Source organism: Lepidochelys kempii, chromosome 2 (assembly GCF_965140265.1).
Source record: "Lepidochelys kempii isolate rLepKem1 chromosome 2, rLepKem1.hap2, whole genome shotgun sequence".
Taxonomy (NCBI): Eukaryota; Metazoa; Chordata; order Testudines; family Cheloniidae; genus Lepidochelys; species Lepidochelys kempii.
The window spans coordinates 192911287-192937142 of NC_133257.1; the positions used below are offsets into that span (position 1 = coordinate 192911287).

Genomic DNA, 25856 nt, shown 5'->3' on the forward strand with positions numbered 1-25856 from the left:
CCTTGTTGGCATTGTTGCTGCCCTGTCCTATGTTTCTTTTCTGTTTAAGTTTTCCACCTGGATAAGTGCTCCTAATTCTCTGCCCAAGGTATTGTTCCTTTAATCTGGATTTTCCTTGCTAGTTTCTGCCTTCCAACTGATGGGGGAAGAGGAAGGCCCTATGCAACTCATTTCCCTGGGTGCTCATTTTTTGGCTACCCTCCTTGACCCTTTCTCTTCACACAACTTGCTCAACTCCCTTTGTACAGTTTGTTGCACACACTTTTCAAATGAAAACACTTAACTATTTGACCTGAGAGAAATAAATCTGGAGGAACTTCAGAGCACATTATTCTGATATACTGTTTGAATTAATGTGGGGGAGAAGTCTTGAGCAATGAGGAAGTTCTCTGAAAGTGAGATTAACCTTTAAGTAACAAACATTTTTTACCAGACAAGAAGCTAGAAACATCTACTCTAAAATAGTCACTTAAGGTAAAGGCAATTTTGCATCTAGTGAAGCTGAAAGTAACATACAAAGATAGAGGAAGGAGAAAGAACACAGAACTAAATATTTAATTCATTTAATAGCTTTTGAAGCAGAAATGGAAAACGTGGTAAGACTTTGACTCAGATGTGTGAACACAGGACGTGTAAATATTCCACTGACTTTTTTCCCCTTTCTCTTTATGACCCTGCCTTGAAAAAACTAAGAGGCCTGAATATTTTCCATTGTTAAATGGAGTTTATTTAAGATAGTGTAGTAGACTTTTTCTGCTTAATGTTATCTTTTTACAAATATTTTTTGATATGTCTTTTGGATATCTGAATCCTATGGTAAATATTCTCTCTCTTTCTACATTAAAGACTCCTCTGTGTCTGTGCATGACTTGTGTTAGGTTGTTGCTTCTGACACAACATTTAGCTTTTCCCTGTTTACTGTCAGATTACAAAGTCATTTTAAGTTTTTTTCCTTATTGGAAGACATCGCCTGCATCTCAGGAAAATCTGTTAAAATAGAATATAGATATTTCTATTCCTGACAAAAATGGAAAGATCAGTAGTAAACAAAATGAGTTTTAAAGTTTTTCATTGCATTGTAAAAGCTGCACTGTCAATTAAGTGTCCTATGTAATTGAACTGTAACTAAGGCTCCCCAACTGTGCTTTGTTTTGGTTGGATGTCTGCCAGATAACCTTGGGAACTGTGGCAAAACTATTTGGTATTTGCTGGTGAAGCATTTAAAGTTTTTTCTTTTTGAAATACTCCTGTCACCTTAAATTTCTTTATTGCACATAATTTTTGAAACTCTGAAATCCAGTTCAGTATTACGGTATATTTGTAAAGTAATGCATTGATAAAAGCCTTAAATTTTTGTAGGTGGAATTATTTTACTAGTATTTTTGTTTAGCTCTATTGAGTGGTGAATAGGTATACAGTGTCATTTTTTATTGTTTATATTTTCACAAAATGTACTGAGCCTATAACTTGGAGGAGGCATTTATATTCACTTGGAGGGGAGGGAGGAAGGAAGGGAGAAACACCTTTACTTTTAAAGGTGGTGAGCCGTTGCTGAGATGGTGAAGTGGTGACCAATGAATAGCAAGTTCCCTCCCTAAAATTATTATTGATAGAAGGGCACCCCTGAAAATAGGGGTCAAAAATAGAAATGCTGACACAACAATTACTATACCAGGGTACTGCATGTTTTGTAAAATTGGCTAAAATGCTAGTGCATAAGAACTTAGTTGATTATAAAACTATGCATCCGTTTGTGTAACTACTGCACTAGTTCTGGCACTTCCTGAATACTCAAACTTGTCATATATACTATTTTTTTTCCAAATAACAATAGAATAGAAAGTTGTACTGCCCTTTTAGCTGCTTAAAAAATTACTACTTTTTTTTTTTTAACCACTGAACTTTTCCCAGTAATTCCAAACAATTTCCCTGGCTTTTTTAGGCATTTGAGTGCTGAATTGTACCATTATCAAGTTTGTCAGATGTCCAGCTAGTCTAGAAGTAGAGCAAGCTATAAGCATTGGCATTTTAATCCTCTGTATCTTGGATACTGTAGGTAAATTGGCGTGTAGAGATTGCAATCTAGCAAATCTCAGTGTACATAGGCCAGTCTGAAACCTTTGATCTGAAGACCTCAGGTGAATTTTTTTATATATAACTAAATAAAAAGCCTTCTGTGCTTGACTTTCTGGAGTAACTAGCTTATTGTCTACATTATGTAAACAGGGCAATCTTACTTTCACATTTAGTTGGCTTTTAACAAATCTTGGTAAATGTAGTAAACCAATGAATTTAAAGCACTGGTTAGTTTCTTTCCCTTCCTAAAGATATTTATATGTGCATAGTTCTTCAGATGTAGAAGCGGACAACTTTTTCTATTGAACGAAACTTAATTATAATGTAGTTCTGAATGTCTGTGAAACCAAGACATAATATTGTAATGTGCATACATTAGTGAAAGAGGAAAATCTGCATGTTGATTTCATTTTTACCGTAACTGGTCTTTCCAGAAGTTCTTATGTGGATGTGACGTAAGCCCTCAAATGGCTTCTGTTTTGCTTTTATTTGTATTCTTGCCACTTTCTTGGTGGCTTTTATGCATTTCAGCTCAGTAGGATAGATTGCTGTTCTCGGTTTAAAATCAGTCCTGTGCTTGTGTAAAGTGTCAGATTGACAGCACTGTAGAAGGAACTTATTCTATGAATAAGTGAAGCATTTATTTGATGATCTTCAGTACTGAACAAGGATCCACCTGAAAGATGAAAGAGAAGTTTAGTTTCCTTACCTGTAACATTTATTCAAAATAGAGGGCATCCCCTGGTCTGGAGACTACTTGGGAGTTAGACTTGCTTATTTCCCTACAGTGGAAGCAATTTAGGCTAATGCCCTGCATCCATCCTTCCTCCAGTGAGTTCAGATTCCCTCTCCTGGTATGCTGTAGCGCTGCATGCTGCCCCTAAGGAGAACTGAAACTACACATAGTAGAAAACATTAATAAAATTACTGTAGATTATTAGAATAAAAGGTATAACAGGCAAACACTTCAGGCAGAGAAGTGTTTAATTGGAATTTTGTTCTTTTTTGACTGCACAAACTCAGGACCTGGACTGCATATTTTCTCTTCTTGAGGAAAAAAGGAAGATGTTTGTTTTGTTTTTTTTAATTGGCAGAGCTCCCAACTCATTTACTTTCCTAGCTGATGCAGTTGCTATAAGAGAGAGAAAAGATATGGTGAGGCCTCCACTAGAGGCTTAAAGGTTTTGTGAAGACTTTCAGAATGTCACAGTTCCACTGGCAGTTTTTCTCTTCATAGCTTTTGTTCAAGAGAAGCTGGAGATGTGAAGTGACAGTTGTGATGGGTTCCCCCTGAGGTGCCACTGAGCCCCCCTGACCCACTAGCCTAGGCTCCCTTTACGACAGGGGTGGGCAAACTTTTTGGCCCGAGGGCCACATCTGGGTATGGAAATTGTATGGTGGGCCATGAATACTCACGAAATTGGGGGTTGGGGTGCAGGAGGGTGTGAGTGCTCTGGAGTGGGGCCAGAAATGAGGAGTTCAGGGTGTGGGAGGGGGACTCTAGGCAGGGGGTTGGAGTGTGGGAGAGGGCTCAGGGATGGGACCGAGGGGCTTAGAGGGGAGGAGGGGGATCAGGGCTAGGACAGGGGTTGGGGTGCAGGAGGGGGTCAGGGGTGCAGGCTCTGGGCGGCACTTACCTCAAGCAGCTCCCGGAAGCAGCGGCATGTTGCCCTCCAGCTCCTACACGGAGGTGTGGCCAGGCAGCTCTGCGTGCTGTCCCGTCTACAGGCGTCACCCCTGCAGCTCCCATTGGCCGCGGTTTCCCAGTAAATGGGAGCTGCGGGGGCAGAGTGCAGAGCCCCCTGGCTGCCTCTAGGTGTAGGAGCCGGAGGAGGGACATGCCGCTGCTTCTGGGAGCCGCGCGGAGCCACAGCATGTGCGGAGCAGGGCAAGCCCCGGACTCTGCTCCCCAGCGGGAGCTCGAGGGCCGGATTCAAACTTCTGAAGGGCTGGATGTGGCCCCGGAGCTGTAGTTTGCCCACCCCTGCTTTACACTGTACTGCTGTGCCCAGCCTGTCAAGCCCTCTCCGTGGCTCCAGCACACATACAGGTAGGGACACACCCAGCTGCAGTACATACAGAGCTGTGATCAGCTCTACATGGGGAGGCTATAGTTAAGGAACTGCCCAACTACCCAAGTGGCACCCCACTCTGGCGTGTAAACCCAAAATTATACTGTCTTGCGCTGCACAGAGGTCTCTACAGCGTTAGCTCGTGAAATTCACCCCCTCCCTCGGTGTGGAGAAAGGTATGCAACAGCTTTCTGCCCCAAGTTATGCCTCCCACACACTGGTTTTAGACAAAGCAAAAATAAGTTATTAACTACAAAAGATAGGTTTTAAGTGATTATAAGGGATAGCAAACAAATCAAAGCAGATTACCTAGCAAACAAACAAAACATACAAACTAAGCTTAATATACTAAAGAGATTGGATATGAGTAGCAAATTCTGACCCTAAATGATGATTCAAGCAGGCTGCGGAGATTCTTAATGGCCATCTACACTTCTTACAGCTTAAAAACCCCAGGTATTCCTTTCACAGGCTAAAAATCCCTTTAGCCTGGGTCCAGCACTTCCTTTCTCAGTTCAGTTTTTTTCCTCTGGTGTTTCCAGGAGTCTCTTTGGATGAGGAGACAGTGAAGAACCACAATGATGTCACTCCCCTGCCTTAAATAGCTTTTGCATATGGTGGGAACCCTTTGTCTCGAAGCTTGGTTCCCACTCCAGCCAGTGGAAAAACACTGGTATTCCAAGATGGAGTCCAGTACCAGGTGGCACTGGTTACATGTCCTTGTAGTGCCACAGCAGCCATTGCTTAGAGGCCATTTGTAGCCTCCTCAGGAAGACTCTGTGGTGTGAGATAAACTTCTTCTAAGGCCTATTATTTTCTCCTAATGGCTCATCAACCTGAATCGACCCTTCCCAGCCAGCCATCTAGACTTAGTGCATTCTGCCTAGTGGGCGTTCCCCAAGTGTAAACACATTCGTGATACAGATACATTGTCAATATTCCTATCTTCAGATACAGAAATGATACATGCATACAAATAGGATAATCATATTCAGTAAATGATCTCACGTGACCTGTCTTGCATAAAATACATTAATTGTCATCATAATATAATAATATTACTGCGAAGAATATCAGGTGCAGTGTTACAAAGGTGAAAGCAAATACCAAACATTTTATTAATATTGAAAGCAGAAGACTATAGAGGTGGAGGATTGAACCTTTTAGCTATTTGTGGCTTAATCCTTAATAGAAGCTACCCATGAGAAATTGGAGAGTCTCTGAGGTTATGTAGAGTTAACTTGAGTGATCAGCACCAAGTCTGAGCACCTGAAAAACTGTAAAGATTGTTGCATCCACACTGATGCTGTACTCGCTTGTGTGAGATGCTTGGAGTTCTGGAGGCATATTCAATGACATAAAGAGTGGATTAAGGCTAAGTTCTGTTGTGACAGATATTGCAACTGCGTGAAGGATCTTTGGGGGAACATATTATATTAAGCTTATGTACTACTGTGGGTTAGGGGTTGTATGTATGCTGGTATTCTACTCCGTGGGAGAGGGTTTACCACAGCTAGTTTAGGAACTAAAACAGTGGTGGGTGATTAAAATGAATCACTCTTATTGTAAACACTTCCAGAGAGTTACCACTCCCAGTACAGGTTCACGTACGGTTGTTCAAATTGGGTTTCCAGAGATTAGGAAAACAAAGAAAGGGCTTTGGGCGTGAAAGGGCAGTGTTAAACTGACTCAGGACCTTCATTCTGATCTAGCAAGTGGACAAGACCTTCTGTCCAAGGACCCCAGCCCTTCTGGAAGGTTTGGAAAGACTTTGACCTACCAGAGCCCCATAAGACCGCTGAGCTTTGAGCATGTGTGTAGGAACTTTTATTGTTTTTATGTTTTCTACTAATGTTTTTGCCTTAAAAATGTTTTGCAGCTTAGAAAGAGCTGTGTGGTAATACACTATTCATAGTCCTTGGAGAGAAAGCAAAGCACAGATGCTAGCCTTTAGGCAGACTGGCTTGTTGTGGATATTACAATATAATACAGGGAGCTGAGAAACCTTAAAATCCCTTGACAGGAAGGGGAGAGACACCGTGTCCACCCAAGAGAGGTGACTGCTGAGAGCAAGGAGCTCAGTGGTATTGTAACTTTTCCCACTCAAAAGCACTGGAAGTACCGTCTCGATATGTTAGAACTAAAATCTTTTAGGACTGACAATGGCCTAGACTAAGGAGCTGGAATTACTTTGGAAAACACAGGAAAATGCCTGCAGTGAACTAGGTTTTTCCATATACTTTTTTTTGTATTTGGTCTTTTGAAAGGTGATACTGTAAAAATATTGCAGCAGTAAAAACATGGCAGTAAGACATGCATTTGGTTGCGGGTCCTTTTTTTTTTCCTATTAAATTTTTAATTATGTATGTGTAGAAATGTTCTCAATGAGTTAACCATTTCCTACATAACCATAACTATATTTGAACCATTTGATTATATATAATTAAGGCTACGTTTTAGTCACGGGTATTTTTAGTAAGTCACGGACACATCACAAGCAGTAAACAAAAATTCACGGCCCATGACCTGTCAATGATTTTTACTATATACCCCTGACTAAAACTTTGGGGGGGGGGCTGCCCAGGGTTCGTTGGGGGGTGGGGGCAGCAGTCTGGTATCCCCGCTGGGGCTGGAGGGGGAAAGAGGGTTGACGGGGCCAGCAGGCTCCCTACCTGGCTCTGCATCCCCCCAGCAGCAGAGTTTGGGTGTGGCAGGAGGCAGGGGGTTAGGGCACGGGATTGGTGAAGCAGGCTCTGGGCGGCACTTACCCATGGGGCTCCCTGGAAGCGGTGACCTCCCCCTCTCTCAGCTTCTAGGTGGAGGCATGGCCAGGCAGCTCTACATGCTGCCTCAGCCCAGAATGAAAGCTTCGCAGCTCTCATTTGCTGGGAACCGTGGCCAATGTGATCTGCGGGGGTGGCGCCTGTAGGCGGAGGCAGTGCACAGAGCTGCCCAGCCAAGCCTCTGTCTAGGAGCTGAGTAAGGGGGAAGTCACCACTTTCAGGGAGCCCCCTAGGTAAGCATCGCCCAGAGCCTGCCTCACCCCGCCCCGTGCCCCAACCCTCTGCCCTCACCCACACCCAAACTACCGCTGCTGCTGTGGGGCGGTGGCCTGAGACTGGCCCAGCAGCAGCTGGCGTGACTGGCGCAGGGGCTGCCTGAAACAGGTGCAGTGGCTGCTGCAGAAGTCAGAGGTCACAGAAAGCCACGGAATCCATGACAAACTCGCAGCCTTATATATGATATGAATGGTTGGGTTTTTTTTTTTTTTTTAAACCCAAACTTCTGTGGGGAATTGACTTGTATTTTTCATAAGAGATTTGACTCCTGTTGTGGGAAGTATGAACATTTTAGGTAAAACTCTTGCTTGTCTTGCCCCAAGGGGGAAGAGGCTGCAATGTGAAAATGTTGGTATTTAATGAATCCCCTTTTGACTCTTCATTAGCACATTAGATGTATTCTTACCTCAGGACTTGAAAGGTCTTTGAGAGGGATGGAAAACTTTTACAGCTGTTTGCTGGTGACTTAGTTAATAACCACCTTGAATGGTCAGAGGTATGCAGGAATTTATAGCCATCCATGATTTCAAGAAGAATGGGTTACTGGACAGAAGTATTTGCATTTAGGGAAGAGTTCCTTGCTCTAACATGCACTGTATACGGATAAGTGGGTATACAGGAATGAGACACATTTGGAGCCCTTTTCTCTTTAAACTGACTTTTCTACTACAGAATCACAGCCATTTGGATTGTCCACTGGCATAGCAGACTGGTTCCCAGAGACTAGAATGTGCTTTACCGGAGTTCCAACTCTAGCTGTCTGGAGCTACTTCACCATACTATGTTGCTCTGTGCAGAACTACTTGCAGGCCCAGTAATGTGGCAGGATAGGTGAGGCCAATCTGTTGCACCCATGGAAGAACCTGAGGAGAGAAATTCATGCTTGTTTTTTCCTGTAGATTCCGTCTATTTGGATAGTTTCCTAGTACAGATAGCGCAATGGGATAGAATAAATAGGTCTACTGCCTTGCTGGTAAGAACCAGGGCAAGGTGTGGTGAAATGATAGGCTGGCCTAACAGTCAGTAGCAAACACATTCTAAAAGAGCTAAAAGGAATGCAGAGTCAACATGTGGGATCCTCAGTCTGTCCTAAAAGTAAAGTAAACAAGTTCAAATTACAAAATCCCTATTCTTTAGAATCCCCTTTAAACTCTTCATTGGTTCTATGCACCTACTGTATATCATGTTTGCTTCTATTCATCTCTCATTCCATATAATCTGCTCCTGGTTTTGGAAGGACAGATTCCTATGTGATGCTCTGTTTTGTTTACCCAAGGACTGAGGTTTGTGATCTGATTGTGATGGTTCCTTTCACCCCACTAAGTGTCCTCACTTTCTTTCACATAGACAATGTCTGTTATAAATAATTTCAAAACAGCTTAGGCTATGTCTGTTACTCCTGGGGGAATTTTGTGTCACTGCGCGTGTGCAGAATTCATGTCACCTGCAGATTTCTGAAAACATTTCCTATCAAAATATGCTCCAGAAACTGTTTGCTACTGAGCTTTCTGGAGATGGCCAGTAGCCGATATAAATTTGAGAGTCTGATTCCCTGGCCCTCACTTGCTCTTCAGTTGCCTGTGATGTAAAACTGAGCATATGTCTGCATATATTTGTTGACTAATAACTAGAAATAAAGAGTCAAACCTAGCTACATTACTATTAGACAAAGAAGGTTTGGGGATTTCCTCGAATGCTCCCCACTCCCATTCTCCATCCACTGTATTGTAATTTAAATAAATTACCAAAATAATTGAAACCAGCATGATGATATTGTGTTATTTTGATTGAATAAGATATGCAGAAGTTTAAAATGTTGGGCACAGAATTTTTAATTTTTTTGGCACAGAATTCCCCCAGGCGTAGTCTATACTACAGCAGCTACAGTGGCTCAGCTGCACCAAAGTAGCATTTCTGGTAAAGATGCTGTAAGAGAGAGCTCCCCCATCAGTTTACTAATTCCAGCCCCCTCGAGTGGCAGTAGCTATGTCAGCAAGAGAAGCTCTCTTGCTGCCATGGTGCTGTCCACTCTGGCACTTAGGTCGGTGTAACTTATTTGTTGCTCAAAGGTGTGGATTATTGACATCCCTGAGCGACGTAATTTTTGCTGAAGTAATTTGTAGTGTAGATGTAGCCAAGTTTCTTCTTCAAGTGCTGTCCCTGTGGATGCTCCATTTTAGCTGTTTGTATGCTCCAGCGCTTGTACTAGGAGACTTTTGATAGCAGTTACTGGTTGGGTTGCACATCCATGGTCGTGCTGCTTCATGCAGTTAACCCAAGCTGTGCGACCAACCCCCACTCTACGTATCTACGGGTATGAGTGGAAGCAATCAGCAGTGCCTTGCTACTTAGTAGTTTAACAGTTACTTAGTTTCCTCATTAGCAGCTGTTTACATTGTTTTTGTTTTTCCTTTTCGCTCTGAGGGTGAAAGCCCCCCCTGACAGGAATGTCTGGTTTCCGGGGCTTTAAATGCTGTCTCAACTGCAAGCTTGCTATACCCGTCTCAGATGGCCATGCTCAGTGTGTTTGCTGGCTAGGCGAAACACACACAACTCAGAAGTGCCAGCACTGACTCAGGCTCACTTCCAGGACAAGAAGAGCTAGAAATTTGTAGATAAAGGTCCTCCTTATGGAGAAGACTCTCAGACCTGCTCCTGAGCCTGGACCCCTCCGGGTCAAACTTCGCTGACCACGGCTTCTGACGGGGTCTCTCTTCCACCCATGCATCTGAGCAACCTGCCAAAAAGGCAGGCACCTATATTCCCAATGCAAGAATTGGATTAGAAGTTCCATTCCGCGAGTGGACACTCGGCACTGGCACTGACTGCACTGTCAGCACCGGTAGCCAACACAGCGGGACCACCTGGTGCTGCTAGAGCCAGGGACTATAAAAGAGCCGGCTCCGACTAAGGGGAAATCTAAACCCCATGCCTCGGCACCGCCAGTACCAAAGCTGCGACCCACACACAGTGGCGTGGAACTGGGACAGACAGCGGCTCCTTTAAAGGCACGCTTGGTGCACACAGCGGCGCAGCCTTTGGTGCCAGCTTATACACAGCAGCTCCCGACACCAACAATGACACAGCCTCAGGGGCCAATCAAACAGACATCGCAGCAGTTTCTCAGACAAAAGGATCTCTTAGTCGGCTCTGCCCCGACTCCACTATCATTGGCACAGAGGCGAACATGTCACACTCGGCACAGAGTCTCTTCACGTCTCCAATACAATCCTCTCCTCCCTATTCAAGTGAGGAGGAGAGTGAGGAGAAGGAGATCTCCCTCCACAATCTCTTCTCTACCATGAACCGACTAACTCAGGACCCCCTCAGGGGACATATTACACTGATCCCAAGTAATTTCAATGGTATGGTCTGGGGGCTCCTCCCATACCTCCCCCACCCCAATGGGCATATTGGAACCCAAAGGTGGCATACCCCACACAACAGGGACTGCCTGCCACATCCAGACCCGGCACACAACAGTCACCTGCAACTTCGGTCCCTGGACCTTTGATGGCGGCAGGGGAACTGGGGGAAGATGAGGAAGAACCCCTGATCCTGGAAGGGGCATCACCTACCCATTTGTCATCACTATCCACAGATGACACTGTTATGCCTCCTCCCCTAATATAGGGGACGATTTCAGACTATTCCAGGATCTATTTAAAATGGTGGCTAGCTCCCCGGGCATCTCCCTTGAGGAGGTCCAAGGGACACAACACAAACTAGTGGGACACTTTGCATAAATCTGCTTCGTTTAAAATTGCTCTACCTGTGAACAATGCGCTGATGGGCCCTGTCAAAACCATTTTGCAGACCCCTGCAACTGCTCCTCCAACCTACAAGAGGTCTGACAAAAAAAACATTATCTACCAGCCAAGAACGCAGAGTTCCTCTTTTCACATCCAGCATCCAATTCCCTAGTGGTGGACGCAGTCCAGGAACGTGGTAGGCAACAACAACCCAAAACCACACCTCACAACAAAGAGTGGAAAAGACTTGATCTTTTCGGCCACAAGGCTTATTCCTCAGCTACACTACACCTCTGCGTAGCCAACTACGAGGCATTACTGGCGAAATCTGACTACATTAACTACACAAAAATGTCTGAATAGACTGATTTTTTTTATTTCCAAGGACAAGAGAACAATTCACAGCACTTGTATCAGAGGGACAACTCATCTCCAAAGCAGCCCTGCAAGCCACGCTTGATTCTGCAGACACAGCTGCAAGATCAGTGGCAACGGCTGTCATGAGGAGAAAGGCCTCATGGCTCCATGGCTCCAGCTTCCCTAAGGAGGTGCAATCCGCAGTTGGGGATTTGCCATTCGAGGGTCCCAAACTCTTTAAAGACAGATGACTCTCTCCACTCACTCAAGAATTCACGAGCGATACTCCGATCATTGGGAATCTATATACCCAAACCCAAGAAAAAACTGAACAAGTTTGTCAAAACACAAGTCAAGATGGTCACACTAGGCACCATAATCCCAGCTCTAGAAAGAGGGTATTGGTTCTCGGCCCTTGACCTCCGGGATGCATATTTTCATGTAACAATACATCCCTCTTATCGTTATGTCATTGGACAGGATCACTTCCAATACAAGGTCCTTCCCTTCGGCCTCTCTACTGCCTCTGGAGTGTTTTCAAAGGTACTGGCTGTGGTTGCAGCATATCTGTGCAGAACTGCAATTATGATATTCCTGTACGTGGATGACTGCCTGCTAAAAGCATCAACATGGCAGGCAGCAATACAAGCCACTGAACAGACGGTAACCCTCTTCACGAGATTGGGCATCCAGATAAATACCGAAAAGTCCACCCAACTTCAGTGCAGGAGTTGGAGTTCATTGTTCTCCATCTCAATCCTACTGAGGCCATAGCCTCTCTACTAAGGTTATGGTTTCTGACTCTTACCAGCCTCATATCCACTGCATGAAACAGTCCACAGATATCAGCCAAGACTTGCCTATAACTTTTTGGTCACATGGCAGCCACAATCTTTGTCATCAGACATGCCAGATTAAACATGAATTGCCTACAAGGATGGCTCTGAATGAATGATGTCCTATGCAGACACAGCATAAACAAGCGTCTTATGATGCCAGACAAAATAAATGACTCCCTACTCTGATGGACACAAACAGCCAGCGTATGTACAAGGGTGCCCTTCCTTCAGAAGACGCTGACACTAACCATCACTACAGACGCCTCTCTTGGGATGGGGAGCACACATGTGTACACATTCTATCCAGGGCCGCTGGTCTTCTGCAGAATCCCTTTTACATATGAATGTATTAGAACTACGAGCCGTCCACAATGCCTGCTCCCACTTCCTACCACTCGTCGAAGACAAGACCATTCAGATCCTTACAGAAAACAGCCTGTATGTTTTATATAAAACAGACAAGGGGGAGCACGATCACACTTCCTATGTGTGGAAGCCCTAAAACTCTAGCAATGGTGCATCAGACACAATATCCACATCTCCTTGTCTTTCCTACCTGGATGCCAGAACATCATAGTAGATGCCTTAAGCAGGCATTTTTCTCAGGACCACAAGTGGGAGCTCAATAACAGAGTACTTCTGCACATATTTCAACAGTGGGGGTTCCCAACAATAGACCTCTTTGCAACCGCACAAAATAGCAAATGCCCTCGGTTTTGCTCCAGGGGAGGTCTTGGCATACAGTCCTTAGGCGATGGATTCCTCCTCGAGTGGAACGCTCCCCTTCTATATGCCTTCCCTCCCATCCCTCTCCTGACCCAAGTGATCCACAAGATCAGACAGGATGGGGACACAGTAATCCTAATAGACCCCACACAGCCAACCCTGGTATCCTTACCTCCTCAGGATGGCTGTGCATCCAACAATCACACTCCCAGTTCAGCCTCATCTGCTGTCCCAGGACTCAAGTTGTGTCCTGCATCCAGACCTACAAAAACTCCATCTCAGAGCATGGCTCCTCCATGGCTCACAGGATCTGAGAGGACCTGCTTGGAAGACGTACAAAACATATTATTAAATAGTCATAGAGCAACTATCTGTCATACGTACATGTTCAAGTGGCAGCAGTTTGAAGCATGGTGTCGTCAGATGGCATCCATTTCACCCTCCTTACCCTTAATATTAGATTACCTATTGGAGCTTAAAAGGTCAGGCCTCTCCATGAGTTCAATAAAAGTTCACCTATTCGCCATCAGAGCCTTTCACTTCAAGGTGAATCCATATTCTGTTTTTGCTCAGCCGCTAACCAAACGTTTCTTCAAAGGACTCAACAACTTCTACCAAGAAGTACGCAAACCTACTACACCATGGGCCTCACCCTGGTCATTCAGGCCCTCACCCGATCCCCATTTGAACCTATGGCAACATGCTTGCTACTATACCTTTCCATGAAAGTGGCATTCCTTGTGGCAATTACATCTGCCAGATGTGTAGTAGAGCTGGGGGCCATCATGGCAGATCCCCTATACACAGCCTTTTTTAAAGATAAAGTAACCCGGAGACCGTACCCCAAGTTTTTACCAAAAGTAATCTGTGTTCCACCTTAACCAACCCATTTACCGACCAACATTCTACCCCAAACCCCACACAGATAGAACGCAGTCCATGCTTCATACTCTGGATGTACGGAGGGAATTAGCCTTTTACATAGACAGAACAAGGCCATTTCGTAAATCACCCAGACTGTTTGTATCCATTCCAAACGTTCCAAAGGGAGTGCCATATCTAAACAAGGACTCTCCAAGTGGATCTCTGATTGCAAAAATATATGCTATCATCAGTGCTCTCGCCAACCCCCCAAGGGGATTTGCACGCATTCCACAAAAGTTCTGTCAGTCTCCACGGCTTCCCTGAACAATGTATCCATCATGGACATTTGTAGAGCTGCTATCTGGGCCTCAGCCCATACCTTTACACTGCACTGCGCATTAGACCAACAGGCAACATCTGATACCTCATTTGGACTGTCTGTACTGTCATCTGTCACGACTTCAACTCCAAAGCCCCCTCCTTCCACCGGAGGGCACTGCTCTGAAGTCGCCTAAAATGGAGCATCCTCAGGGACAGCACTTGAAGAAGAAGAGAAGGTTACTCACCTCGTGCAGTAACTGAGGTTCTTTGAGATGTGTGTCTCTGTGGGTGCTCCACAACCCACCCTCCTCCCCTCTACTTTGGAGTTTCTTACTCAGCCTCTGCAGTAGAGAAGGAACAGAGTGGGGGTTGGTCGCACAGCATCAGTTAACTGCCTGAAGCCGCATGAGATGGGTACCACGCGTGTGTGACCCAACTGGGCACTGCTACCAAAAGTCTCAGAGTATGAGTGCAGGGGTGCACAAACACCTAAAATGGAGCACCCACAGAGACACACATCTCGGAGAACCTCAGTTACTGAGTAAGGTGAGTACTTTTCTCTTTGTTAAAGCAACTCATTCTGATTTGTTACCTCCTGACTTCCTTTTAGTTCCTGAGGAGGAACAAAAAGGAAGATTTTGTCATTATTTAAATACTTGCACATCTTTTTTTGGATCTTTCTGTGGGTCTTGGTTCAGGGTCATGCAGGGTTATGAGGGAAGGGATGGACTTTCAGTTGAAGCACTGGACTAAAACTCTGATTTGAGTTTGGTTCCTGGCTCTGCCACAAACGTCTTGCATAATCTTGGATGAGTTGCTCAATTTTCTGTGAAACTGAAACTTTGCCTCAGTTCCATCTGTATAACAGGGATAATACTTCCTTTTTCTCCATTCTTTGCTTTGTCTACTGTGACAAAGCTCTGTCCTTGCCTCCGTGGGTCCCGCATTTCCTGGCGGATTTTGCTAGCCTCAGAGGCTCACTGTGACCCTCACCCTCCATGTAACCCTTCTTTCTCGAGAGACAAAGGTCACAGTCTACTGAGCCATTTTCATCATAAGAATCAAGGGAAGTGAGGAGAAGTTATCCTTCCTTGCACAGTCTCTGTTGTCTCCCAGTTTCCATGATTAATCAGGGGGCAAAGGTGTGGGGGGGGGGGGAGCCTGCGCCCACCCTCTACTTCGGGCTCCAGCCCAGGGACCCTAATAGTATCAGGTATGGTAGCTGACCTTTTAGAAACATGACATGTACAATTCCCTGGGCTACTTCCCCCACAGCAGCCCTCACTTCCTCAAGCTCCATTTCACCCTTACCTCAGGGCCTCCTTCCTTGTGCTTGATATGGTGTGTACTTCTCAGCCTCTCCAACAGCGCAACTTCCTCCCACAGCTCCTGACATGGACCCCCACCTGACTGACTGGGAGGCTTTTAACTAGTTTCAGCCAGCCCCTGATTGGCTTCAGGTGTCCCAATCAACCTAGCATTCTCCCTGCCTTCTGGAAAGTTCTTAATTGGCCCCAGGTGTCTTAATTGACCTGGAGCAGCTTCCATTTCACTTAACCTGGTACCAGGGATTTGTTTAGCCTGGAGCTAATATATCTGTTTCCCACTACTTTTCTATAACCATCTGGCCTTGCCCCATCACACTACTTAGATTGTAAGCTCTTTGGGGAAGGGGCTGTCTCTCACTGTATGTAAGTGCAGCTTCTCACACAATGGGATGCTGACCCTGTTATGGCTTTACTTTAATACAAACAATAATTATACACATGCTGCTTCTCCGTTCAGTATAGTGTGCCTTTTCTTGATTCTAATAGGGGAGGAGGCTCAGAGGTGATTAACATATTTTAGTTTCATATTGATTATATCTGTGAGCTTGAAAACTGGACACTGTCCTGAGTTTAAATGTATATACTACATTACAGCTATGTAAATCAAAATTTTGTTTGCTGTCAGTGTTTCAGCACTGTTGATATGTGAACATAACTCTTAAACAAAGCTCTTTTTATAGCTGCTCTTACTTGAAATATTATGAAATATTATGATTAAATACATCCTTTTTATTCCTTTTCAGGAAAGCTTTAATTATTGTGCAGATTGAAATGTTTTTATTATTATACCTCTTTTTGAAAGGCTGAAATGTCAAAATACATGTTAGTGTGTGTATGCGAGTGTAAATATATGTTCATGTTCACCTGAACAATATACATGAAGTGTGTATATACCATGTATAGATAAACTCTGTGTGTGTGTGTGTGTGTGCGCGTGTAATTATCATGATCCAGTTACTGTGAGGAAATAAACATCAAATTTCAAACAACAAAATACTCAAATGTCTAAGAATAGAAACTTAAGTAATACCTCTAGCAAATTTCTCAGCAATCTAGTTTAGTTGGTAGACCTGTACCTAGCAGCCAAATGCAGGGATATATTTAAAACTGACTGTCTTGTCACTTGCTGTAGTATTTGGATTTATTGATCAGAAAGTAATGTTTGTTTTAGAAAGGGCTTTAAGCTCTGCTGGGAACTATCTAAAACACCCTGCACCAAAAGTGGGCTGTGAAAGTAATAATAACCAATGTGTTACGCTGTGTATTCATCTTTTTGTATATGAAACACTGATTTTAAATTAAGAACTGTCTAATATTACAACAAGCTTCCATTCCTCTTTTCATTTGATAACATTAAAGAAAACTTGGATTGTCATACAGTTACCTGAAGGTTTTGTTTAATTCATGCTGATAGGTACTGCCATTGTTGGGGAAGAAAAAAAGAAATCTCTACTAAAGGTTATTTAATAATGTCAGTGATGGCCCTATTTGAGGGAATTCTTATGAAAGTTTTTTGCATTATGGCTCTTGTTAAAGAGAGAAACTCCCCAGTGCAAGCTGTAGCCGAGGATTTCTGCAGTCCTGCTCAAAAGTACTTTAATATGTTTTTGCGTTCTTCTGGATGATAATCTTTATTTTTTTAAGTTTCAAATGTTCAGCTTCAAATATATAGATACTTTTGGTTTTTTAACATCTTTTGAATATGGTTTGGCATTATTTTTAACATGAAAGCAATAGTGTTCAAGCATGTAAACCTTCTGGATCCATTGCAGCAGCTTTTGTACATTTACTTATGACACCTTGCATTTCAGGGCAGGTCTACACTATGGGTCTCAGTTGACCTAAGTTATGCAACTACAGCTATGTGAATAATGTAACTGGAATCGACATAATTTGGGTCGACTTTTTGCGGTGTCTGCACCATGCTGGGTCGATGGGAGAAACTCTCCTGTAGACTTAACTTATGCTTCTCATTCCGGTGGAGTACCGGAGTTGACAGGAGAGTGATTGGCGGTCGATTTAGCGGGTCTTCACTAGACCCACTAAATCGACCCCCGGTAGATCGATATCTGTGCGTCCATCCCCCGGTAAGTGGAGACAAGCCCTCACATTCCTTTTGCACATGGGCAACTGTTTAGAATAGCAGAAAAGTGACTTAAAAAGGATCTTTCTATATAGCTGTTCATTTTGGATGTTGAGTTTTTGGAAAGCTAGTTCTTCCTCCACAAACTGTTTTTCATTACTTATAACATGTACAGAGTCTCGTAAATGAAATATTACTTGACTCTCTTTGAAGAATTAGTCTCAAATTAGGCATAATTTTCATCACGTCATACTGGAATTGAAATCTCATTGAAGTCTGTAAATACCCGTGAGAGCCAAATGGCTAAATCAATGCATGGTGTGCTGAAACTTCCTCTTGTTGCCCGTTGTCTTCCCATATTCTCTCTCTCCTAAAAAATTGTATATTGGTGGGAGTTTCTAAGAAGTATATAGCACAATACTCTACAAAATACAAGAATATTTCTCCAATTAATAATCCATACATGAGGATAATTATATTCCTAGTCAAGATAATGGAGAATTTGCTGACCCAGTATGGTCTTTCTGTTAGCTTGGAATTTTCCTGTAAGGTTTCACCCAATGAGTTGAAAGGAAGATGCTTTACTGTAAGTGAATATGATCTTGCTCCTTGAAAAGGATCTCTTGGGCAACTGGATTCCTGTGGGCCAAGGACAGTGATGAAGATGTAGATACTCTCCAGTCACAGATCTTTCTACTGACCTCAACATACTATCATTTATCTGAAGGAGAGAAACACTTAGCTCAAGCTGGCCAGAAGAGTTGATTTAAAGTGAAATAGGTTGTAGGCTGAATCCCCTCGCCCACCTCCTGCTGTGGCTGATCTAAGAAATTAATATTTTCTGGGGATGTTGTTGTATAAAGAACAGCTAAATTGGGAAAACTGGAGAGGGAAAATTGAAGTATGTAATAATATAGGAGAGGTCTGCTATCTTGCTCAGTTCATATAATTTTTTCTCAGGGAATTTTATTTTTTAGCCATTTTCCAGCTTTTCCCATTTCTAAATGGACATATGTTTTAAATAATATTTGAAGTGTTTTGTGACACTTTAATTCTTAGCAAAATACTGAGTAGTTTTATTTGTTAAATAGAATGACAAATGTAGAGTTTTATATACAACATTTAAACTCTGGTGAGCAGACCACATAACTATTTAACTTTGATCTCTCTTTCTCTCTCTCTCACTTTGTTTTCCTCCCAGATGTACATCTTAATATTGCATTCTATTTTTTGTTGTTGATTGGTTTTCCTTTTTTCTTTATCACTGCTACCTCTATTCCTCCAGGAACCAATAGGTTATTGGTAAGTATTTCAATTAAATAAGATTTTACAAAGTTTTTGCTCTAGTGAGGAATTTTTACACTTCCTTACTTTTGGTGGAAACTTTGTAGACTACAGACAATAGTCTGTTAACTGTGCTTTCTCAGGTCTCCATTATCGCCTTGTTTGTTTAGTAGAATGATGATAGTAGTATTAAAACTCTGAGATACCTTGTCTTCTGCATGCTGTCAAGTGGCATCCATTTCTTTGTGGTCCACTATGATGATGCCTTTTGGAGCCTGTTCTTTTCTCTATCTGCTCATTTTTTCTTAAATGTGATGTCTTTGTCTACCCCATTTATTTTTGTTCTTTATACATGTTTTGATCAGTCTGCTCATAAGATTCTTCAGCTTTTGGGAGGATGTTTGATCAAGTCCTTTATACGTAATTCTTGCTAACTGTCACTCACGTCTTGTCATTTTATGTCTTCTTTCCTTTGACTCTTCCATTAAGTAGACTTGCTCAGCATGGTGTTCTCAATCTACCCCCCTCTTGTCCTGCTTCATATAATCTTCATCCTATTCATTATTGTCTTGTACTGTACTAAGTCTTCAATATATTAATTCTGTACTTTCTGTTAATCAGAACTTTATTCTTCTGATCTTGGATCAATTCTTTCCATCCTTCCTCTTAAACTACATGACATTAACTTTCAACTGAATTTTTTTTAAAAATCCATGTAATTTTTGATGCTGTATTAACTTTACTGTAGAAAAATTATTGATGTTAAGCCATTTGAAAAATCCCATCTTGTTTCATTGATATGCAACTTTTCATTGACGTGAAACTAGGCCATCCTTTTGTTCAATGGCCGTTTTTGTGCACATTTTGGTATGCTGCCATTACATCTGTCAAATCTAGTGATTACAAGAATTTGTTAATGAAAGTAACAATTTGGCATAAGATGCTTCAGAGCCGTGTAATTGTTTGTTTTTTAGATTGTAAACTCAGCATGATGCTGTTTTTATTTGGTATAGGACTAAGCATGCTGTCTGTAAAAGTCATTTAACTTTTATGTGCCTCAGTGTATGCTTTTTGAAAAGGGAATAATTCTAGCTTCACTGGTAGTGTTGAGTCTTAATTTACTTTTTTTTAAAAAAATCTTAAATAACTTTTCATGGTCCTAAAATATTGCAATGGATTAAACAAAATATTTTCAGCTACAAAACAGTATTTGAAGCACCTGTAACTTCATGCTAGATGGTATATTGCTAGTATATACAAAACACCACATGTTTGATCTGTTTAAATGGAATGTATTGATAATACTTAAAAATGATAACTCACATGCAGGTACTTACTGAAATACAGTTCACAGTGTCAAGTATATTAAAAGTGTTTGGACTCCTCTGCCTGTGCATCCATTCAGCCATTCAGGAGTGCAATTATGAAGCGGCACTGCGTTGCTGAGTTTTTTTTGTCTAGTTTGGCTTTGTAATAGAATAACAACAGCAATTAAGTGCTCAAATCTTCCACTTATCTTCTCTAGGATTTTTCTTTTCTGTTACGTATCTCGTAGGAATTAGATTTGTACACATTCTTTTCATTAAAATATTATTTCTTATAGGGAAGAACAATAACTTCTTGGACCTTAATGTTTATGTAGCATTGTAGAAGGATTGAGAATTTATATAAATCAATGCTTCTCAAACGTTAGTAACCCGAGGACCTCCATTTTGATTTACAATTTTGCCGTGGACCCCCAGGCCCCACCCCCACTCCGTCCCTTTCCACAAGACCCCATCCCTGCTCCACCCTGCCCCTCCTCTTCCCTGCATCTTTCTGCCCCCTCCCAGCACTTCCTACACTCCAGGGAATGGCTGTTCTGCGGCATGCAGGAGGCACTGGGAGGGAGAGGAAGGTGTTGATCAGTGGGGCTCGCAGACCCTTGGAGTACCCTTGTGGACCCCAGTTTGAGAAACGCTGATATAAATGATAAAATACTATATAAAGGTACCTTTAATTGAAAATACTGTAGTTGGAAGATGTTTGAAAATGAGCCTCATATGTTCTGTCTTCCAATTTCTTCAGCTGTGATGCCACTAGGGTGGTCTCCCTGCCTTGGTTGCACTTGGTTCACATTTTGGAAGGTTTTCTTTGCAACTGTAAGGATTAGGGACTTAATTCTTTTTTAAAATAAAATCTTAGAGTCTGTAGAAGTTGATGGCACTCACCTAAGAAAAATGTTTAATTGTCGTAGGCAAATGAGTGAGTCAAGTCCTGTTTGAAAGTACATTTCTTATTCATGTTGGGGTAGAATCTCTGAATTGTGTTCATTGTTTTTTTTAAAAAGGAAAGAGTCCTGTGCTTGCTTTACTTTCGTATAAAAATATACTAAACCCAGGGAAACTAATTGTATCGACTCTTCATTTGCTTTATAAATGGTCCTAGTTATTTTATAGGGTGATCTTTTCTCTGAGAAGTGTGTGTGTGACTGTGAGAGAGAGAGAGAGAGAGAATATACAAAGGCGGAAGTTAAAGGATGAAGTAGCGACTTACAGGTAAATTCAATATTAACGTTGCTTTCATCATCAATCTTGTCAATCTAAAAATTTGTATCATCTTTAGGAAAGGAGAGACAGAAGCCATTGGTCCAGAAAGTGATCTACCTTTTAATGCAGGTTCATCTGGAAGGTTGTCCTCTCTTCTGGAGTTGAAAGGATGTGTGTGTGGGTGTGTGTGTCTGTCCTTTTTTTTAGATGCTTGTATTGGACCAAAATATTACCTCTTGAAAAGCAGTTCCTCAGATCACAACTGTCCTCATTTTAAGATGTAAAATAATCTAAAAAAAATTAAAAACTTTCCAGAACTCTCTCCTACCTGAGTGTCTTTTTCTGTAGTTTGCGCTTACTTTTGTTCTGCAATAGCTATTTTTACTTTTTTTCAATTTCCAAAAATGTGAAGTTGTCAAAGAACACCATTAGTACACGACTTTGGCAATAGGTCATATGGAGTCACGACCAAATGTACACAGCTGATGTACGAGATTGTTTCACTATATAAAAAAAATTTGTCGTGTTTGTTCAACTTCTTTCCTTTTTCCCTTCACTCCAGTTTTTCTTTCCTTTCACTGTTGTCTCTTATGCTATCTTTCAGTGTTTGGTATTGAAGACCCCATTTTCCCCAGTTAACAAAAGGAGAGGATTAAAAGAATTTCATGTAGTAAGATTTTTTTTATCTTTCAGAAATGTTAACTTAGTTTATAAAGTATTCTCTAAACAAGTTCCTCCAGTTGTTTGCTTATTTAGTAGCTTTTCCTAACTTTATTCAAAACTTTTTTTAAATAAGGGTGGTATTTGACTCTTCTTTACAATTGTCTTTTCTCTTGAGTGCTATGGAAGTTTTGAATAAGGAAATGCAGGCAAGAAGGCTGCAGCTAGATAGCTGGGTTCATACTTGGCTGTGTGCACGTGTGGGTATAGTGCAGGGATAAAGCAAAGTTTAAGCCACCTTTCTGCCAGGTTAATCCATGGGCTAAACTGGCCTCTTGTACAAGTTAAAGCAACTATTGCGGTTTGGGCATATCCTTGCTAATCCCCCATCCCGCTCCCTAAATGGGAAAGGTAATGCTGACTACAATACCTTTATATCAGTAGGGGTTTCCCCTCCAAATGAACTCCCCAGATGCTCTTTTTAGACAACTTTTAAGGCCTCTTTGCTGCTCTGAGCTGAGGATCTGTCCCTACAAGTTTTTGACCAGTTAGTACTTTGTTGCCTACCACATCTCTGCCTTCAATACATGGTCTACTTCATTTTCTTGTGAGGCACAAAATAAAGGGGAAAACTAGGACATCAGCACAAAAGTCTACCTAATGGAAGGACTAAGCATCATCTGATCATATTGCAGTTCCTAGAAAACTTATAACAATATTTTTGCTGTAGAACCTTAGCATGATTTTCCATGGTTGCTGTGGTTTTCGATCCTTCCCTTCTGAAATCTAAGGAGATGATTCACTTCCACCTGTTTAACTTTTAAGAAAATTTCTATTTGATGCTATATCCCAGGGGTAGGCAACCTATGGCACTCACACTGCCCAGGTCCTGGCCACCAGTCCGGGAGGGCTCCGTTGCTGGTCTGGGGTACCCGCTGCCAGCCCCCTGCCAGCTGGGGTTCCGTCCGCTGGCCTCGCTCAGCCCGTTGCCGGCCCTGGGTCCCGGCCACCGGTCCGGGGGACTCTGCTGCCGGCCTGGAGTCCCGACCACCAGCCCAGGGCTCTGCAGTCGATCCCAGCTGTGGCCCACTGGCCCCAGCCTGGGGCAGTGAGGGGTGCAGATGGGTCAAAAGGAGGGCAGCTCAGCACCCCTACCTTAAAAATTGTTCCACTGTTCTGGGATATTTTTAAGTCCTGATTTGCTGCTTACATCACTATCACGCCATGTGGAACAGCACACTGCGTTTGACTTTGAGATTAGAATGTACATGTGAGAACTGGAATCAGAATTTTCTGACAGATTTCAAGATTTCCAGCAGTTTGGCCCAATGCTTTCTTTTCCAATTAAACCTGAAAAGTTCAACAAAAGCGACTTGGATTTGTCTGTATTTCAGTGCATGGGTGTTGAAGATTTCGAAATGCAGCTCATTCAGTTAAAAAGCTCAGAATTGTGGGCATCAAAGTTTGGAGATCTGTAGAGTGCACTTGAAGCTACTGAGAGAAATCATGGGGCCTCTATTCTGACCTGTTGGACCTCCCTGCCAGTGAAATGTAACTGTTCGAAGAAAATTGTGTTTGCAATGCTTTCAGCATTTGGATCCACATACCTGTGTGGACACATGAAATCTGTCTTCTGTCCCTCTCGGAGCTGGTTAACAACTGATCACTCAGAAGCCTGTGTGCAGCTTAAAGTATCCAAATACGTGCCAGACATTGGAAAACTCTGCAAGGAAAAGCAAGAGCAAGGATCACACTGAACTGAGAAGATCTGCATTTTAATTTAATTTTTTAAATGAAGCTTCTTAAACATTTGAAAATCCTTATTTACTTTACATACAACAATAGTTTGGTTATATATTATAGACGAAAAGAAAGAGACCTTCTAAAAACGTTTAAAATGTATTACTGGCATGTGAAACGTTAAATTAGAGTGAATAAATGAAGACTCGGCACACCACTTCTGAAAGGTTGCTGACCCCTGCTATATCCTCTCTGGATTAGGGAGCTGGATCCACGAGGGGACAGAAAACAGGCAACATTTTAGCTGGGCATTTCTCTAATTTTGGGGCGTTCCAGGAGGCATAGTGCTAGATTTATCCTCTTCCACACCCCATGCAGCTTTTGGTGTTGGAGACGTGACAGGAGCATGCTGTACTCTGGCAATCCCGAGGTGGCAGGTGGCCCTTTGGGACGTTAGTAATAATCCTTTGTCCTTTTGACTCCCTTATGACTTTTTTAGGAATAACTGCAAACTCAACTTTCTTCTGTGTTCTGACATTTTAATTTAAACAGGTTTGTATTCGCTTTTAGGTTAGGTGGGGGAAGGTTACAGGGGGAGGAATTAGAACTCTTGCTAAAAGGATATATTTTCACAAATAATAAAGATTTGAAGATGTGCAGTTCAGTGTGTGTTTGGAGATGGATTTATACTCTTCTTCCCTTTTACTTTTATTTGGATATTTGGGGGAATTTTATTTATCCAACTAGGGCGCAAAGTAATCAAGTGACTTGCTCGAGGTGTCTGGCTCAGCAAGAATTAGAATTAGTTCCTTTGGTCCTCCTAGTTCCCTGTCCTTTTGATAACTGGTCCACTCTACAATTAAATTTAAATTCATTACACTCAAAAAGAATTTACCTTGCACATAATGACAGTAGACCTTATGTGGGTGATCTTTTTGCAAATCTGTCATTTTTGATTGGTAGTCATAAATCCAGATTGTATGCACCATTAATTCTCCAAATGCTGAAGAATAAGCACAAGTATGGTCTTTCTACAGCTGTTTTTTTTTTTTCAGACTTTTTATTTTATTGTAGGACTATACAAGTATGTAATGCTTTGCTTTTGTTTTCAACAACCTTTTACATTGTGAGCAAAGTTAATGTATCTGTGTAGTAATATCCAAGGGATATAAAATCTTTATGGTAGGAGGAAGTATGTTTGTTTTGAAATAATTGAGGATTTTTTTCCATATACTTTCAAACTGGCCTGAGTTCTGTGGTGTTCTGCCAGAGACTTGCTCTGTTATAAGTATATTCTGATCAGGTTGAGCCACAGTGTCCTCTGTGTGGCCCTTCTGGGTTTGTTCATGGGCTTTTGGCCAGTGTTAACAATACTAACCAAACATTTTACAACTATTTTATGCTAGAAATCCTTTTAGCCTGGGACTAGCACTTCTCTCGGGGGTTCAGTCTTTGTTTCTCAGGTGTTTCAAGGAGTGTCCTTGTGTGTGGGGAGTGAGGTCATTTGATGTCACACCCCACCTTATATAACCTTAACATATGGCGGAACCCTTTGTTCCAGACTCCGTTCCCACCCAGTTTGTGGAAAAATACAGGTACCCAAAATGGAGTTCCATATCGTGTGGCCTAGTTACATGCCCTTGCTGAATCATAGCAGCCATAATTTACAGGCTGGTTGAAACGTTTACAGGAAGGCTAAGCCCTTTTCATAGCCCAGTGTCTTGGCTAATGAGCCATTATGACTGTCTAGCTTCATCACTGTTGCACATGAAAAGCTAGCTGTGGGTGTTTTCCAGAGTAAGCCCATTTGAAATACAGACCATAGTCCATAATTTCAGATACAAAAATGACACATGCATACAAATAGGATAATCATATTCAGCAAATCATAACTTTTCCAATGACACCTTACATCACTCATTTTGTACAAATTGCTTCATAATTATGACATCATCATAGTGTCACAAGGTATTCCAGAAAAAATGTTAAATGTTCTTGCAAAATATATAGGGTCCAAGATTTTTTGTAAAGTTTTCATTTAAAGGCATCCAGATGGTGGATCTTCACTTACTCCCTCTCCCCCCACCCCACCTCCCAAACAAAAACAAAAAAAAACAACCCTCTTACACTGAAGCAATTTGAATGGTGCACAGTGAAGCTGTATAAA

The 25856-nt window shown here is 42.2% G+C and overlaps 2 protein-coding genes across 2 annotated transcripts in view; both read left to right on the forward strand.

The window, feature by feature from the left end:
* ZNRF2 (zinc and ring finger 2) overlaps positions 1-25856 on the forward strand; it is an 81464-nt gene that overhangs the window by 16926 nt on the left and 38682 nt on the right.
* RPL14 (ribosomal protein L14) overlaps positions 13663-25856 on the forward strand; it is a 247912-nt gene continuing 235718 nt past the window's right edge. The window contains exon 1 of the mRNA XM_073333312.1: positions 13663-13669. Coding sequence (XP_073189413.1) covers positions 13667-13669 — 3 coding nt within the window. The 5' untranslated portion in view covers positions 13663-13666. The remainder of the gene's footprint in view (positions 13670-25856) is intronic.